At 43.2% G+C, this 16,796-nt stretch overlaps 1 protein-coding gene across 2 annotated transcripts in view; it reads right to left on the bottom strand.

Annotated features, from left to right (window-relative positions):
* Positions 1-16,796, bottom strand: part of kat2a (K(lysine) acetyltransferase 2A) — a 71,317-nt gene that overhangs the window by 9,434 nt on the left and 45,087 nt on the right. For both annotated transcript variants that reach the window (XM_060901984.1, XM_060901985.1), the window contains 5 exons: positions 15,494-15,630; positions 14,961-15,169; positions 7,757-7,883; positions 7,563-7,673; positions 7,333-7,476 (listed from right to left, as the gene is read on the bottom strand). In XM_060901984.1, coding sequence (XP_060757967.1) covers positions 7,333-7,476; positions 7,563-7,673; positions 7,757-7,883; positions 14,961-15,169; positions 15,494-15,630 — 728 coding nt within the window. The remainder of the gene's footprint in view (positions 1-7,332; positions 7,477-7,562; positions 7,674-7,756; positions 7,884-14,960; positions 15,170-15,493; positions 15,631-16,796) is intronic.

Below are 16,796 nucleotides of genomic sequence, written 5' to 3'. Positions count from 1 at the left end.
TTAAATGTATACACATTTGAAATTTCACCTTAAAGTTCAACATGCAAGTTAAACTGTTTTGTTATAGATTACTGAGGTATACGATAGATTTGAAAATCTACGGGGATCCCTTGCACTTAATTATCTATGATCAAGTAGTGCTGTAACAAAAACGTGCATGCGAATATGAACAGTGGTTTGCTCCATCTTATGCAATCCAATGAAGAGAATCGATCATCATGACCTCCTGTTGATCACAAAGGGATCTGAACCTAAGATCCCTTTTTTTTTTCGTTTCCGGTTGAGAGTACGTCGTGCGCATTCTGGCTGCCGCTTCTCACCAGAGGTTTTTTATTTTATTTTCTTTCTTTTTCTATTTTCATTTTATTTATTTATTTATTTATTTTTGTGTGTGTTTGTGTAGTTTGATGTTTGTTTGAGTGTTTTGTCCGCCGGTTGTGGTGTAGCTCCGGACCCAGTTTTGGGCGTCGGTTCCCTCCAGGCCTTGGTTCGCCGTGGGCGATGCCTGCGCTCCCAGCTGTGGACTGCAGTGAGCTCGTTGCTCATTTTACATCGTGGTTGTCCAGCGCTCTGCGCTTTGACGCTTGGCGTGATGTTCCAAGCGATGTTGCTCGGTGGTGTCGCGGCGGCTGTGCAGGTGGTTTGGGACACACCAGCGCTGTGCGTGGCGGAGCTTCTCTGCTCGCTTTGTGGATCCATGGCGTGGTGTTCGAGCGATGTTGCTGACGGCGTCACGGCGGCGGTGCTGGAGATGTGGGACTTGTTTTCATGCGCCTTTTGGTGGGACTGTGGCTGCTACACCATGGAAATTACATCCTGACCCCTACTTGGTGGACTTTTTATTAGGATGCAGTGCTGCAGCACAGCAACCTATGGGCTCCCCTAGGGGAGCCCATAGGTTGCAGTGCAAAGCACTGCAACTATTGTTCTTCTACGTGTTTCTTCTTCTTCTGTATTCTTCTTCCTCCTACGCAAATTTCGATTTCGATTAACTCAATAACCGTACGTCGCACACAGACAAACAATATATCAAAACTTGCGGCTCGATCGGACTCGCTATGCTATTACTTTTCTCTACAGAATACGATTTTTTCGCAACGTAGTCGCGAAAAAATCGCCCAAAAAAACCCCATTCATTTCTATGGAATTAATTGAGAAAAAAGCACTTTTTCAAACGTCCGCTGCTCTGGCATGCTTTCACCTAGAGACGTGATTCAAACTCTAAAACATAGGAAAACTTCTCCTCTGTGGATCTGGCATCCAACTTTTCTGCTAGGTTCTACACTTTCGGATCAGTCCCGGCTCAAACGCCATGTGGGTTCCGGGAGAAAATCCGGCTTTTGAATGGGTGTCTATTGCGTTACACACCAGTGCAGCTTGTTAAGTCAGAGTGGAGAGAGCTTGAAAAAAAAGGTCAAACTTTCTCGCTTAAACTGTGTTTTCAGCCACAAATTTCCCTCTACAGACATGATTTTCTCAAAAGTAGTAGGAAAACTTGTCCTGATTCACACAATGTGTCTACCTAAACGATAGGATTTACAGTTTTTGAATGAGAAGCCTCAAACTGAGGATAGGGCAGCTGACAGGCCTCATTGACACCCATTATAAACGTGAGAGAAAAGTCAGTCATTTTTAAATCGCTCTAGTATCATTATTTTTAACACTACAGACAAAAAAATACATCATTTTATTCAGGAGACCCTTCTAGCGCTCACTGTGAAAGAATTTTGTGAATAGCTGCTTCCGTTGTCGAGTTATTTGTCATTGTTCGAGGTCTGGTCCGTAGTAAAACACAGCACAAAATTCAAGACCTTGTGTGTCTTAGCTCATTGACACCCATTATAAAAGTGACAGAAAAGTCTCTAATTTTTAACACTACAGACAAAAAATTACATCAGTCTATTCAGGAGACCCTTCTAGCGCTCACTGTGAAAGAATTTTGTGAATTTCTTTTTTTTGTGAAAAAAAAAAAACAGCCTCGGTCGGCATGACACTTCACCTTAGCCGCCCACTTTATTAGGAACACTTCTGTTCGTACATACAAACTACAAACACTCTTCTTAGAGTTTAGAGTTTATTTTATTTTTAAAAGGGACAGTGCACAAATTAAACATTATCCTTGTGGTAAGGACAGATGTCTGTCCCAGGTTATAGCAGTACATGCTAATTTCCGCCTGTAGTCACTTTGTTTATGCTCCTGAATAGCTCTTCTTCATGACGGCTGCTGTCTCAAGCACACACACAATCATTGCATTGAAACATCATTGCGGGTCACACATTCACGGCCAGCAAACATGCGTGTCCGAATTGCTTCGCGCACTGCATCCTCTCACAATTTCCCCCGGGGAATTGTCTGGTCTAGTTTTATTTAATTATTATTATTTTTATTTTCTTTATTTTTTTTTCCTTGTCTATAATTGTAAAGCGTCTTTGGGTTTTTTGAAAGGCGCTATATAAATCTAACTTATTATTATTATTATTATTATTATTATTAAGAACTGCCACCTCAAAATAAGTTGCTGTATTACTATAACTGTAATGATTTAGACCAGGGGTTTTCAAAGTGTGGGAGAGTCAGCACCCCCCCCCCACAATTTTTGTTGTTGCTATACTTAGTGTTCCATTCGTATTTAAAAAAATGGTTATTGTACACATTATTTTTTTTCTTTTACACATTTTAAACATCTGTGCTTTTTTAAAACATCTTGTTTTACACATTTTAAACATCTGTGCTTTTTTAAAACATCTTGTTTTACACATTTAAACATCTGTGCTTTTTTTAAAACCTCTTTTTTCACACATTTTAAACATCTGTGCTTTTTTTTTTTTAAACATTTTACACATTTTAAACATCTCATAGCATCGTTAGCTAGCACCTCTTGGCAGACAACACACTGTGGCAGTGGAGCATCTTCAGATCCAGTCCATGAAAATCCAAACTTTAAATAATCGTGGTCATACTTCCTTCTTTTTTTGCTTGGCCCAGACTGTGTCTCCTCACTCACTGTAGCTTTAGGTACTAAAAATCGATCCATTTTGTCTCTGGCGAAAGCTAGCTGAAGTTCGCTAAATGTCCGCAATAGTAACTTATTCTGGTTTACTTTTCCTCACGTTGCGCCCCCCCCCGAAGAACTCTGGCGCCCCCTAGGGGAGGCGCGCCCCACACTTTGAAAAGCCCTGATTTAGAATGTTTCTGATGCAATTACCATAATACATGTATAACTAAGATGCACTGAAAAGAAAAGTAAGGCGACTGCATATTATAAAGTTTAGATTTTGGGACTTTATTAAATGGACTAGATTAAGATTAAAACATATTTAAAGGAAAAGAAAACTCAATTCATACATTTAAGTTTGCAGAAAGATTATGTATTTATAAAAAAACATTCATGAAGAGAATTTGTTAATATAAGTGTCAAATGCAGCATAATTTCGAATAATAACGATAAGCATATTTGGCAGTGTGATGTCACTGTGAGCCTTTAACAAAAGAATAACCCGGAGCCGCCTTTTGTTAAATGGATCCCAGTGACATCGCACTGCCAAAAATGCTTCTGATGATGATTTGAAATGATGCTATATTTGACACATTTGGACAACTTCACTTCATGAGAGTGTTTATAAGTACATAATCTTTCTGCAAACCCAAACTAATGAATTAAGTTTTCTTTTTTAAAGATATTTTTTTGGGCTTTTTGCACCTTTATTGGATAGGACAGTGTAGAGACAGGAAATGAGCAGGAGAGAGAGAGACGGTAAGGGATCGGGAAATGACCTCGGGCCGGAATCGAACCCGGGTCGCCCGCATTCACGGTATGGCGCCTTAACCACCTGAGCCACGACGCCCCCATGAATTAAGTTTTCTAAAGCAGATTAATTCTCCTTGGCTTTTGCTTGGCCCAATGTTGGGCAGCCCTCTCATAGTCCGTCTCGCTGTCATCCATGCTGATGTGGATCAAATTGTCCAGTGAGTCTTCTCCCAGCTTATTAAAATCAGTCGGCTTTGACCGTCTGGTGCAGGACAACATCGGCAGCCAATGAGATCGCTTATAATGAATCGGAAACTTCCGGGATGTCTGACGTTTTCTTTCGATATTTTTATTGGACGGTTTGAACACGTGATCTTGACGTAGCCAACAGATTACAGTTTGTTTACATCATACCACGCGGACATATGACTTTGACAGAATCAACACAAATCAGGGCTTTGAACCAGAATTTTTTTCCTATTGGTTCGTTCCGAACAGAAACGGAATTTTAACGTTTCCGGTTTTGGGTTCCACCATTAAATAGACGTTCCCGAACCGGTTAGAACAAAAAACTTTCGTTCCCGGAACAGTTAATTACGTTCCCTGTCAGCTGTTTAACAAATGGCTATAAAATTATGTCTCTGTCTCATCCAGCTTAAGCCAAATGTAGGCTAATTCTATTACAACCTTCATTAAATAAGACAAGAAATAATTCAAAACAATTATTATTTCAAATGTTGGCGATTTGGATTCTCAGTATGTCTTCCCATCTACACAAACAGAAAAAGTGCCAAAAATGAAAGATAATTCGTTTAGTGTGCTACCAAAGGCTAGTCAGGCCCTATAGAGGGCTACCGCATGACGTCACCGCGCCGCGAGATTTTATTAGGCGCCATATTGGAAGACCAAGTACACATCTATGCAAGTACATACATACATAAAACAAACTACACCTGAAATGTAGCCAGGGCCGGTTCTGCCCTAATCTGGACCCGGGTGCAACATCGCGCAACCCCCCCCCAAAAAAAACCACCAGTCTAAATCAGGACAACCATCACATAACTATAAACATTTTATATCAACTATTTTAACTACATGGGCTATAATAAATAAGCCTGCAGGCAGCCACGGCGGGCTGCCTCAGAAAAGTAACCATTTGTCCTACCTTAAAACTCGTTTTGCATTTTCTGCCTCCTTTTTTGTATTTTCAACCCTGCGTTTATTTTCTTTCCTTTTCTGAAAACCCGATTTGTGTCCAGACATTTTGTTCTGCTACCAACGAACTAACTCGTCAGGTCTCGTCTCTCGAGCCCGCGATGATTCCCGTGGGAAGGGCAACAACTGATACATTTTTACAAACAGCCAATAGGGAGGTTGCATCGTTCAGGCTCTTCTTTGCTCAGACACTCAGTAATGGAGAAGTGATAGCAGTCCACCTTCCCGCTCTCTCCATTCAGTCAGCGAACGTCACACAGGAAGTGAACCCCAGCGGGTCATAGAAACTTGCGCAGGAGAAGAATGGCTTTTTTATTTGTAGGCTACAGAAACTTTGAGGAACGAAATAAAAACCGGTATTAACCGGTTACCATTATTTTTAATAAGCGTTTATGTTCCGGAACATAAAAAATAATAGTTTCTGGTTTCGTTTCTGTTCCATGTGAAATAGAAAAAGTTCCCGGTTTTCGTTTTCGTTCCTTGAACCGGTTCAAAGCCCTGACACAAACGTTGGGAAAAAAGACCGCTTGTTTAACACAAATATCAATCAATATGTAAATGGATCTGTTATTTGCTCTCCTATGTATCTAGTTACTTGTGGGTAGGAAATTTTAACATATCGGTATAAATCTAAGCGTATCGGCAGGCAGAGCAAGCGTATCGGGCCCGATACGCTAAAACGCTTTGGGGAAAACCATGGGACTGGCATACTGACCTTGGATGCTGAAAATCTTCAGGACAGGGGTCCCAGATGGAATGACGTTTAAAAAAAAAAAAAGTGGGGTTGGGGTTTTCTACCATGCTAAACTCATGTGTAAATCGCAATTTATATACCTATAGACCCCTTTCACATGACGTCACCGCGCCGCGAGATTTTGTTAGGCACCATATTGGAAGACCAAGTACATGCACTCACAATATAAAACAAAGTACGAGCGAGAGTAAAGTGACACGATGGATGATAATTCGGGTTATGTGAGTACATTACCAGCTGCAGAAAGGGCACGGTATGTGGAGAAACTGGCTGTGATTGATGGGTTTGACCCATATGATAAGACTTGCGGCAAGGGAGAATGGAAACGTAAGGAGGACCGGACACCAATTCTGCCATCTGTTTGATACCCAGACATTGTAAACTATTTGTTGTTTACACCCAGTGCCTACACTCAGTGTTCGAACTATGCCGATATTTTCGGGGGGTCCCTTTTTTTCCCTTGGGGGTGTGTGTGTGTGCTTGCGCTTGTCTCGGAGCGGATCTCCAAACACATGAGAAGCCTATCTTACGCACATATCACGCGGACTCCACACCTCCACACACGCATCGCGTCTGAAGTCGTAACTCATCAGGGGAAATCGTGTCCGCATTGGCATGTTCAAAAAACAACCTCGCGTCAACAATGATACCACACGCAAGAAAAAAAAAACAAACAAAAAAAAAACAGTCAGGTTACTCAACAACCAACCTGGCAGCAGCGAGCAAGCCCCAAACCATCCTAAATTATTATTATTATTATTAAATTGTAGAAGTCTGGGTGGCTTGCTCCTCATACAGTTATCAACTTGGGGCCAATTTAGCATGTTTTAAATCTGAATTTCTTGCGTTTGCTTACCTCAAAGTGTCCGCAGATCATGCACAGACTTATCCATTATATCCACAGTTTTTTGCCAAGTCTCACACAGGTTTCTTTCAAGTCTACTGTTGGGCCAATAAATCATAAATAAAACAGCTCAGATTTGTTTGTTTAAGTCGTTTGCCACTCCACTTTATTCTCGTGGGTTCACATACCGCTGCCGTTATTTTCCCCTAATCACGAGTTTGTTGGTCTTCCAATATGGCGCAGGGTCTGTTTACTTCCGGTTTCGGGTGACGTCAGTGAAAGGGGTCTATATGTACATCCCACATAATAGCTGGGGCCCCCCAAAAAAAGGAGATCTGGCAAGTGCGGGTAAAGATTTTCTATTTCATTTGGTCTAATAAAAATGATCATTCCCCAGCCGAACGCGCCCGAAGTTGACACTCGCTGATTCCCGTCATTTCCGGTTTCGCTTTCATTTTGTCATAGAAGAAGGAGTTTGTCGAATATTTCTTGGATTTTACATGAATACCAGGGAGGAACCCATCGTTTTGACCACACTCGGCGAGAAAGGGGAGTCTGGGACGATCTTTACTCGCCATTAGATTTCACAACTCGCAAGTGGCGAGTGGTTAAACTTGATGCTCAGGCACTGCACCCATGTGGTTCAATATGGAGCTAAAGAAGCTGTGGACTTCAGATGGAGAGAGCGCGCAAGAGATTACAGATTAAATTAAACGGAGGCGAGCACGTCTCTCGTCTGCCACACGTGCAGGCTGATCAATGTGACTCACCTCTTTCTGCCTTTTGATGATGTGCGACAGCTCTGTGTAGGGAATTCTGGGATTGAGCTCACACTCCATCAGCGTGGCACCTTCGTATTCTTTAATGTAGCCAAGGTAGCGACTCTTTGGCACTTTGATGTCTTTGGAGAAGCCCTACGGTTACAAGTTAGAGAAATTCACAAACATTACCAAACAGAAGCATGAGAATACCTGTGTGTGAGAGAGAGACAAAGCGGTACCTGCTTTTTGAAGTAACCGATGGCATACTCATCGGCGTAGGTCAGGAAGTAAAGAATGCCATGCTTGATGTGATACTCCTTCAGGTGATTCATGAGGTGAGTGCCGTAACCCTGAAACAAACACACACACACACAACATTAGGTGTCGACATCACCTCAGCAAGTTCAGAACTGGTGGGTGCACGTTTCCATACCTTCACTTGCTCGTTTGAAGTAACAGCACAGAAAACAATCTCTGTGAATCCTTGAGTGGGGAACATTCGGAAGCAAATCCCACCAATCACACGGCCATCTTTAATCAGAGCCAGAGTCTTATGTTTCCTGTCAATAAATATAAATAAGAGGTCAAATGTATTAGTGGGCGGCACGGTGGTGTAGTGGTTAGCGCTGTTGCCTCACAGCAAGAAGGTCCGGGTTCGAGCCCCGTGGCCGGCGAGGGCCTTTCTGTGCGGAGTTTGCATGTTCTCCCCGTGGGTTTCCTCCGGGTGCTCCGGTTTCCCCCACAGTCCAAAGACATGCAGGTTAGGCAAGGCAAGGCAAGTTTATTTATATAGCGCATTTCATACACAGTGGCAGTTCAATGTGCTTTACAGAAGTAAAAGCAAAACAGTAAACAATAGAAAATAAAATTACATAAAATAAATGGGGAAGAAAATTAATAAGAATTAAACAATAGTAGAAATAAAATAATAAAATGAAGTAAAAGTTCAGTAAAAAAAAAAACAGCAGAATAAAATAGAATAAAAGTTAAGTCAAGTTTAAAACATGCAGAGACTGTAAAAGTTAAGTAAAATTTAAAACATGTAAAGATGATGATATTTATCAGTTAGCAGAAAGCATCTGAGAACAGCTTGGTCTTTAGTCTAGATTTGAAGCTGCCAACAGCAGGAGCATTTTTGATGTCCTCTGGCAGTTGGTTCCATAGCTGTACTGCATAGTAGCTAAAAGCTGCTTCACCACACTTTGTTTTAACAACTGGTTTTACCAGTAAATTTTGCTGCTGCGATCTGGTAGATCTGATTGGGTTAGGCCGCTGCAACATATCGGAGAGGAAATGGGCCCTGTACCATTTAGAGATTTAGAGGTTAGGTTAACTGGTGACTCTAAATTGACCGTAGGTGTGAATGTGAGTGTGAATGGTTGTCTGTGTCTATGTGTCAGCCCTGTGATGACCTGGCGACTTGTCCAGGGTGTACCCCGCCTTTCGCCCGTAGTCAGCTGGGATAGGCTCCAGCTCGCCGGCAACCCTGTAGAACAGGATAAAGCGGCTACAGATAATGAGGTGAGAAATGTATTAGTAAGGGATGAAAATGACCTTTTATTTGAAAACGTTCACCAGAAACATCTGCCATCCATATTAAAAATACAGCATAAACAGAGCTCATGTGCTCTTTTATTCCAGACCAAGAGTCTGCAATCTAGCAAGAATGCTGCATTCGTGTTTATAGTTAAAAGCCACGAGCCTGTGGTTCATGACTTCTAACAAAAACTGACTCCAAGTGATAACCAGAACGTCAAGGATGTAGTCGCTCATCTGGCCGGCCATCAAAACAACCCTGACTACCAAAATATCAAACAGAACTGAAATGTGACGACGTAAGAGAGGACCAACCTCCACGACAAAGTGTTTACAACAGAAAAATCAACAAAAGGACTAAATTTCGTTCCCCGAGGGAAGATCGACCCAAAATATCCACCAGAACTGAATCCGCATGATAAATGAGAAGGGAGATACAATTCTAGTCAGAAGAAAAAAAATCTGTAAAGTTGACCTAATGACCAATTTGTTAGCAAAAAAATTGATAATACAATGACCAAGTATTGTGCAGAAGGTCTAGTTCTTTCAAACAAAACAACCAGCAGTTCGGGCTTCCGTCAGTCGTAGTCGACTATGGGCACGTCTCATCAGTTGCTGTTGGAGCATCTTCGGCGGTGGCTGAAGAGCCCGATCCTGGACTGGCAGGCACGGTTGCAGATGTCGCAGACAAAGGTGGCATCGGTGCGTGGGGTCATACGCCTTTCTTTCGCTACGTTCACACTGCAAGGCTTAATGCTCAATTCCGATTTTTTTGTGAAATCCGATTTTTTTGTGAGGTCGTTCACATTAACAAATATATGCGACTTGTACGTGATCCTCAGTATGAACGAAAAGCGACCTAAAAGTGTTCCGCATGCGCACTGCAGGATACGACGACGTCACACGCAGTGAGCATGGCCAGTGTTTACGGAAGTAAAACCGCCCGGTTGCGGTATGACCCATCCAATCTAGCTTGAATAGCTGCATCCCCCCAAATGGAAATCAGCTCCCTAACCTCTGCGTCCTTCCATTGAGAAGATTCAGAACCTTCACAGCCCGAAGCGTCCCTCGCATTGATGTCATGCGCAGGGGCGCAGATATGTTTTTTGAACTGGGGGGGACAAAAAACTGGGGGGGGACAAAGCTGCCAGCAAACCAACCCCAACCCCGATATGCCTGTCAAACTTGTTGTTAGTAACCATAGCAACCAAGCTCGAGCTCGCAACCTGTGCAGTCTGCGCAGCTCAACCAACCGAATATCAGTCTTTGTTTTGTTTTATGTGAGTTGTTGCAACTATGTATACACTGCCGTGCACCTCAATAAACCGAATGGTAATTAGTCTTTTGATTTTTCCGTGAGGTTTGCCTTATGCAAAGAAAGACAGCATAGACGTTTTTTCCTCCCTATAAGTAGGGGGGACCGAGCGAGGTGAATTTAAATATGACTCGTCCCACCCTCTATCTGCACCCGTGATTATGCGCCATGTTGTTGTAACTTTTTTTGAGAGACCCGCTGCCTACTTCAGCGCAGAATAGTGACGTTTGTGGCTTGTTGATGACGTGTAAGTCGGATGAATGCGACCTGGCGGTTCAGACTGAAGTCGCATATGAAAAGCGCGGATAGGAATCGGAATTAGCACCACATATCCAAACGGCCTGGGTCGGATTTGAAAAAATCGGATCTGTGTCGTTCATATTGTCAATAAAAGATCGGATACAGGTCACATATGGGCGAAAAGATCGGATTTGAGTCGCTTCAGCCTGCAGTGTGAACGTAGCCTTTCCTTCGGGACCACTTGTTTTCAGCAGCACTAGCGAGCTTTTCTTCACCGAGCAGTGGTCTCAAAGTTTAGGGGAATAAAAGGGTACGAGGCCGAGAATAGGAGGGTACAATTAAAAAGGAGGATACGGAATCAATTTTGTGCCAAAATGTTCATACAATACTTTTGAAATATCAAACAAAAACGACAAATCAAAATATAAAAAAAGAAAAAAAGTAAATTTTTTTAGACTGGCAAACAAATTATTCGTGTAATCGTGCAAAATATCAGTCTATTACTCTTCAGAAACCTTTTATTTTTGTTCCACGTCTTTCTCAGTTTTGTTTGACGTAATTTATTTTGGTTGCGATTCCAGCTTTCCCGTTTGCGCTCCCTGACTTTTTGCTTGCAGTTTTGGCACAAACTTCACGTGTGGGTGGGCTGTCCTAGTCTGGCTAACGCGACTTCAAAGCTCTGCGAGCATTTGGTCTGGCCAAGATATTAAGCCCAACCGTTTCCCAAAGCCCGTGGTTGACCCGCCTCCCTGAAATGCCTCAGTTTGCTACTGGTCGAAGCCAGAAAAGGCTGTGACGAAGCTTAAACCAATCACATCACTCTTTCCTCTGACGTATGTGACGCGACGGGGCTAACTGGTAGATTAAACCATAGACATCCTATTATTAAACTCTTACCGAAGCCGGTCGGGAGCAAGGCGAAAACGTCCTTCCTTTCAATAAATACCTCCAGGGCTGCTCTTTGCTCCGTTTTCAATGAGAACTTCCCGTTGAATGCTTTCAATACAGCATTTGTGAATGAAGCGCTTCCGGCATAGATGCTGTAAACAATCTATGGCTTCCGGTCGCAGTTCTACTACGTCAGTGCCTTGAACACGCCTCTACCCAGGGCTGTTGGAGATGCTCAAAGTTGATTGGTTCCCGATTTTTCGGGAGCTTGGAAGAGCTGTAGATAGCTTGCCTGGCCAGACTAAGCTCGCAACAGGCCCTCGTGTTGCGTCACGCTTAGGATGGGCGGGCCCAGGCTAGTGCTGTCCAGGAATGCATTCCCATTGGCTAACTTGTGTTTGACTGACAGCTCCGCTCAGCCATTCCCTACTCGGATTCTGGCGGACTGTTTGACGAGTGACCGATCCATTGACGGTAAACAAGGATCGAGTGGACTTCAGTGGCGACTATGATATTGAATTTACACTTTGCTGAATTAATTCAATATCATAGTCGCCACTGAAGTCCACTTCCATTATTGCTGTCTCTTCCACGTTTTCTTGATGTTGTGTTCTAGAAACGCCACTAAAACTTAGCTTCGAAGCCACAAAATGCAACTTTGATGGAAAAAAATATATAATAAATTGCTTACCTCTCTTCACGTCGAAAGGAGGAGGAAAGTTTCGCTTGTTTTGACATGGCGAATTATTAACACAAGAGGAAATACTTGTAATTCGCAACTAAAAAGACTGCAGCTACACTGGCAGCTTGAACATGCTTTCTAGTGCGATCGTGTTGCGCTTGCGCAGAACGGTGTCAATCCTGCGCGCCTTAGCTCGTGCGCCTGAAGGCGCGCCTTGGGCGTGCGCGCCTAATGAGCTCCGGCACACGTGCCGTTAACAAAGAACACCTGTCTTTAATCAATGAACTATGTTTGGGCTATTCAAAGACCACGCCCACGCGAGGATGATGCGAAGTACTACGCCGCATCTAGGAATGCGAAAAATCCGAAAAATAAATTTCTCCATTCGGAAAACCAGAGATTTTCAAGAGTTTTGTCAAATATCCGGATAAATCCGGAAGACTTTCATCTATAGTGATATGTTGCCACCGGTTGATGTTCATGATGCGACACAGGGACTGTTGGTGAAACACTTCTAGTCTGTGGGTGTGATTAGCGAGAGTGGCCCAGGTTTCGCTGCCATACAAGAGAATAGGGAGGACAACAGCTTTGTATACTGCAAGCTTTGTTGTTATGGAGAGTCCTTGAATCACGGGACATTTAAAACATTAAATGGGATGGGACCCAGCTACCTACTGGATATGTTTCAATTATATGCACCAACTAGGTCTCTAAGATCACAAGAGAAAAACTTGCTAGTAATACCAGCTGTCAAAACGAAGTGTGGTGAAGCAGCCTTTAGTTGCTATGCTGCTAAGCTTTGGAACCAACTTCCAGATGATCTCAAAAATGCTCCTACTGTTGTTAGTTTTAAATCCAGGCTCAAGACAAAGCTGTTTTCAGATGCTTTCACTTGATTAATTTTTACCCAAGTAATTAATTTCCTTTAACATAATTTCTTTTAATTTTGATTTTAATGATTTTACTTTCTTTATTTTAATTTCTTTTTAATCTTGGATTTTAATGATTTTACTTTTACTTTAATTCTTTGTTACTGTGATCCTCGTAGATTTTGTCTGCGGGACGATTTTATTTGGTGATCCTCGTAGATTTTGTCTGCGGGACAATTTTATTTGGTGATCCTCGTAGATTGTGTCTGCGGGACGATTTTTGGTGATCCTCGTGGAAGAGCCACGGGAAGAGCGCGCTTTATGTGATCCTCGTAGATTTTGTCTGAGGGACGATTTTTGGTGATCCTCGTAGATTTTGTCTGCGGGACGATTTTATTTGGTGATCCTCGCAGATTTTGTCTGCGGGACGATTTTTGGTGATCCTTGTGGAAGCGCCACGGGAAGAGCGCGCTTTATGTGATCCTCATAGATTTTGTCTGAGGGACGATTTTTGGTGATCCTCATAGATTTTGTCTGAGGGACGATTTTTGGTGATCCTCGTAGATTTTGTCTGCGGGACGATTTTATTTGGTGATCCTCGCAGATTTTGTCTGCGGGACGATTTTATTTGGTGATCCTCGTAGATTGTGTCTGCGGGACGATTTTTGGTGATCCTCGTGGAAGAGCCACGGGAAGAGCGCGCTTTATGTGATCCTCGTAGATTTTGTCTGAGGGACGATTTTTGGTGATCCTCGTAGATTTTGTCTGCGGGACGATTTTATTTGGTGATCCTCGCAGATTTTGTCTGCGGGACGATTTTTGGTGATCCTCGTGGAAGAGCCACGGGAAGAGCGCGCTTTATGTGATCCTCGTAGATTTTGTCTGCGGGACGATTTTTGGTGATCCTCGTAGATTTTGTCTGCGGGACGATTTTATTTGGTGATCCTCGCAGATTTTGTCTGCGGGACGATTTTTGGTGATCCTCGTGGAAGAGCCACGGGAAGAGCGCGCTTTATGTGATCCTCGTAGATTTTCTCTGCGGGACGATTTTATTTGGTGATCCTCGTAGATTGTGTCTGCGGGACGATTTTTGGTGATCCTCGTGGAAGAGCAACGGGAAGAGCGCGCTTTATGTGATCCTCGTAGATTTTGTCTGCGGGACGATTTTTGGTGATCCTCGCAGATTTTGTCTGCGGGACGATTTTTGGTGATCCTCGTGGAAGAGCAACGGGAAGAGCGCGCTTTATGTGATCCTCGTAGATTTTGTCTGCGGGACGATTTTTGGTGATCCTCGCAGATTTTGTCTGCGGGACGATTTTTGGTGATCCTCGTGGAAGAGCCACGGGAAGAGCGCGCTTTATGAGTTAAACCCATAATAATAATAATTAATCTCGAGGCTGATTCCTTTTTTGAACTTTATTTCATTTTATTATTTTATTTCTACTATTGTTTAATTCTTATTATTTTTCTTCCCCAATTATTTTACGTAAGTTTATTTTCTATTGTTTACTGTTCTGCTTTTACTTCTGTAAAGCACACTGAACTGCCACTGTGTATGAAATGTGCTATATAAATAAACTTGCCTTGCCTTGTAGGCTGCTGCAGCACAAGATATCCTCCGACTGATTTCATGGTCCAGTGAGGCACCGTCAGACATTACAGCACGAAGGTATGCGAACTTGTGAATCCGCTTAAGTTGGTAATCATCCAACATGATACGAGGGGGGTCATCACAGTTCTGGTGGAGGACTTCTGTTTTTTCCTTGCTGATCGTCAAGCCCCAACTAGAGCACGCAGTGTTCAGTGGTGGCTTGGACAGCTTCAACTTTATCGGTAGCACATAAGGAATCATCAGCATATAGGAATACGCCTAGGGTTGTGGCGGGTACAGACTCGTTCTTCAGGCGTCTAGTATTGAAAAGTTTCCCATCTTGTTTGTGTTTGATCTCGACACCAAAGTAGGAGGATATCATATTCATTTTTCACGTGCATCTTTACATAATTTGGCCAAGATACAGTGCAGCGTATATCAGGTCACAGGCAACAAAAAACACAAAACAACTAAGCTGAAGTTGAGACTGAGACAACGTTTATCTAAAAGACTCACGGGTCAAAGACGAGACGTGTGATGTACTCTTTGGGCATGCGGGGCAGCTGATGGGAGAAGACGTTCTGCAAGCCCACCAGCCACATCAGGATCTTCTTGTTGGACTTCTGAGAGAGCGAGTTTCCGATCACGTGGAACTCTATGATGCCTCGCCTCTCCTCCAGACGTGCCGTCTCATCCCGCGCTGCATTCGCAGACAGGAGACTCGTCTGGGAGGGGAGAACAGAAAGAAAGAAAGAAAGTCATCAGTCGTCTTATAATCAACCTCAGTGTAATTTTATACCGGTGTGGGAGCAGTGGTAGAGGCAGATACGGCCGACGTGCTCTATCCAGCTCCAATTCCTCACTTAACAATATGACGCAATGGTGTTCCATCTGTACTCCGGTTTACAAATGTCCCCAGACCTGTTACAAATCAACTGAAGATGCCTTTGAGAATTTGAAAGGTCACACCACTACAATACAATGGACCTCTGCTGTCAGATAAAGAGCTCAGAGTGGTGTGTGATGACCAGACAGAGACCTGTACTGACCTCTGGACCCAGCATGGCAGCAGGGTCGGTAATAGTCATCATGACCTCGTTGACTAGTTCCATAGGGATGTCGCCCATCACCCTGATCCGCTTAGCATCCTCCAGCGTCAGGGCTTCTGGTAACTTCCTCTTCTCTCCTGGACGAGAAAGAGAAACAAAGGAGCTTCTTGCTCAATTTGGCTTCACGCTTATTGGTTTGCGCCCTGAATCACAACCACCAGAACGTCAAGGCCGTAGCCGCTCATCTGGCCTGCCATCAAAACAACCATGACGACCAAAACATCAAAACAGAACTGAAATGCGACGATGTGAGAGAGGACCAACCTCCACGACGAATCATTTCCAGCAGGAAAATCAACAAAGGACTAAATTTTGTTCCCCAAGTGAAAACCGACCCAAAACATCGATCAGAACTGAATTCACACGATAAATGAGAAAGGAGATACGTTTCTAGTCCAAAGAAAATTCGTTAAAATTTTAAAGGAACAGTCCACCGTACTTCCATAATGAACTATGCTCTTATCTGAATTGAGACGAGCTGCTCCGTACCTCTCCGAGCTTTGCGCGACCTCCCAGTCAGTCAGACGCGCTGTCACTCCTGTTAGCAATGTAGCTAGGCTCAGTATGGCCAATGGTATTTTTGGGGGCTGTAGTTAGATGCGACCAAACTCTTCCGCGTTTTTCCTGTTTACATAGGTTTATATGACCAGTGACATGAAACAAGTTCAGTTACACAAATTGAAACGTAGCGATTTTCTATGCTATGGAAAGTCCGCACTATAATGACAGGCGTACTAACACCTTCTGCATGCTTCGGCAGCGCAGTACGCCTGTCATTATAGTGCGGACTTTCCATAGCATAGAAAATCGCCACGTTTCAATTTGTGTAACTGAACTTGTTTCATATCACTGGTCATATGTAAACATGTAAACAGGAAAAACACGGAAGAGTTTGGTCACATCTAACTACAGCCCCAAAAAATACCATTGGCCATACTGAGCCTAGCTACATTGCTAACAGGAGTGACAGCGCGTCTGACTGACTGGGAGGTCGCGCAAAGCTCGGAGAGGTACGGAGCAGCTCGTCTCAATTCAGATAAGAGCATATTTCATTATGGAAGTACGCTGGACTGTTCCTTTAACGCACACTGCATGCTCGAATGAATGACGTCACTTCCCATCCCTGATGAAGGCTCCTGAAGGAGTTGGAAGCTTCGGTAGGTCCAAGAATTTCGTGCAGTAAAAAGTTTTAAAACCTTTTTATGGAACTGATCGCTGTATAGATGAAAACCTTCAACGTAAA

Source organism: Neoarius graeffei, chromosome 20 (assembly GCF_027579695.1).
Source record: "Neoarius graeffei isolate fNeoGra1 chromosome 20, fNeoGra1.pri, whole genome shotgun sequence".
Taxonomy (NCBI): Eukaryota; Metazoa; Chordata; class Actinopteri; order Siluriformes; family Ariidae; genus Neoarius; species Neoarius graeffei.
The sequence above is the reverse complement of the archived record's forward strand: the minus strand, read 5'-3'. Positions and strand labels throughout refer to the sequence as shown.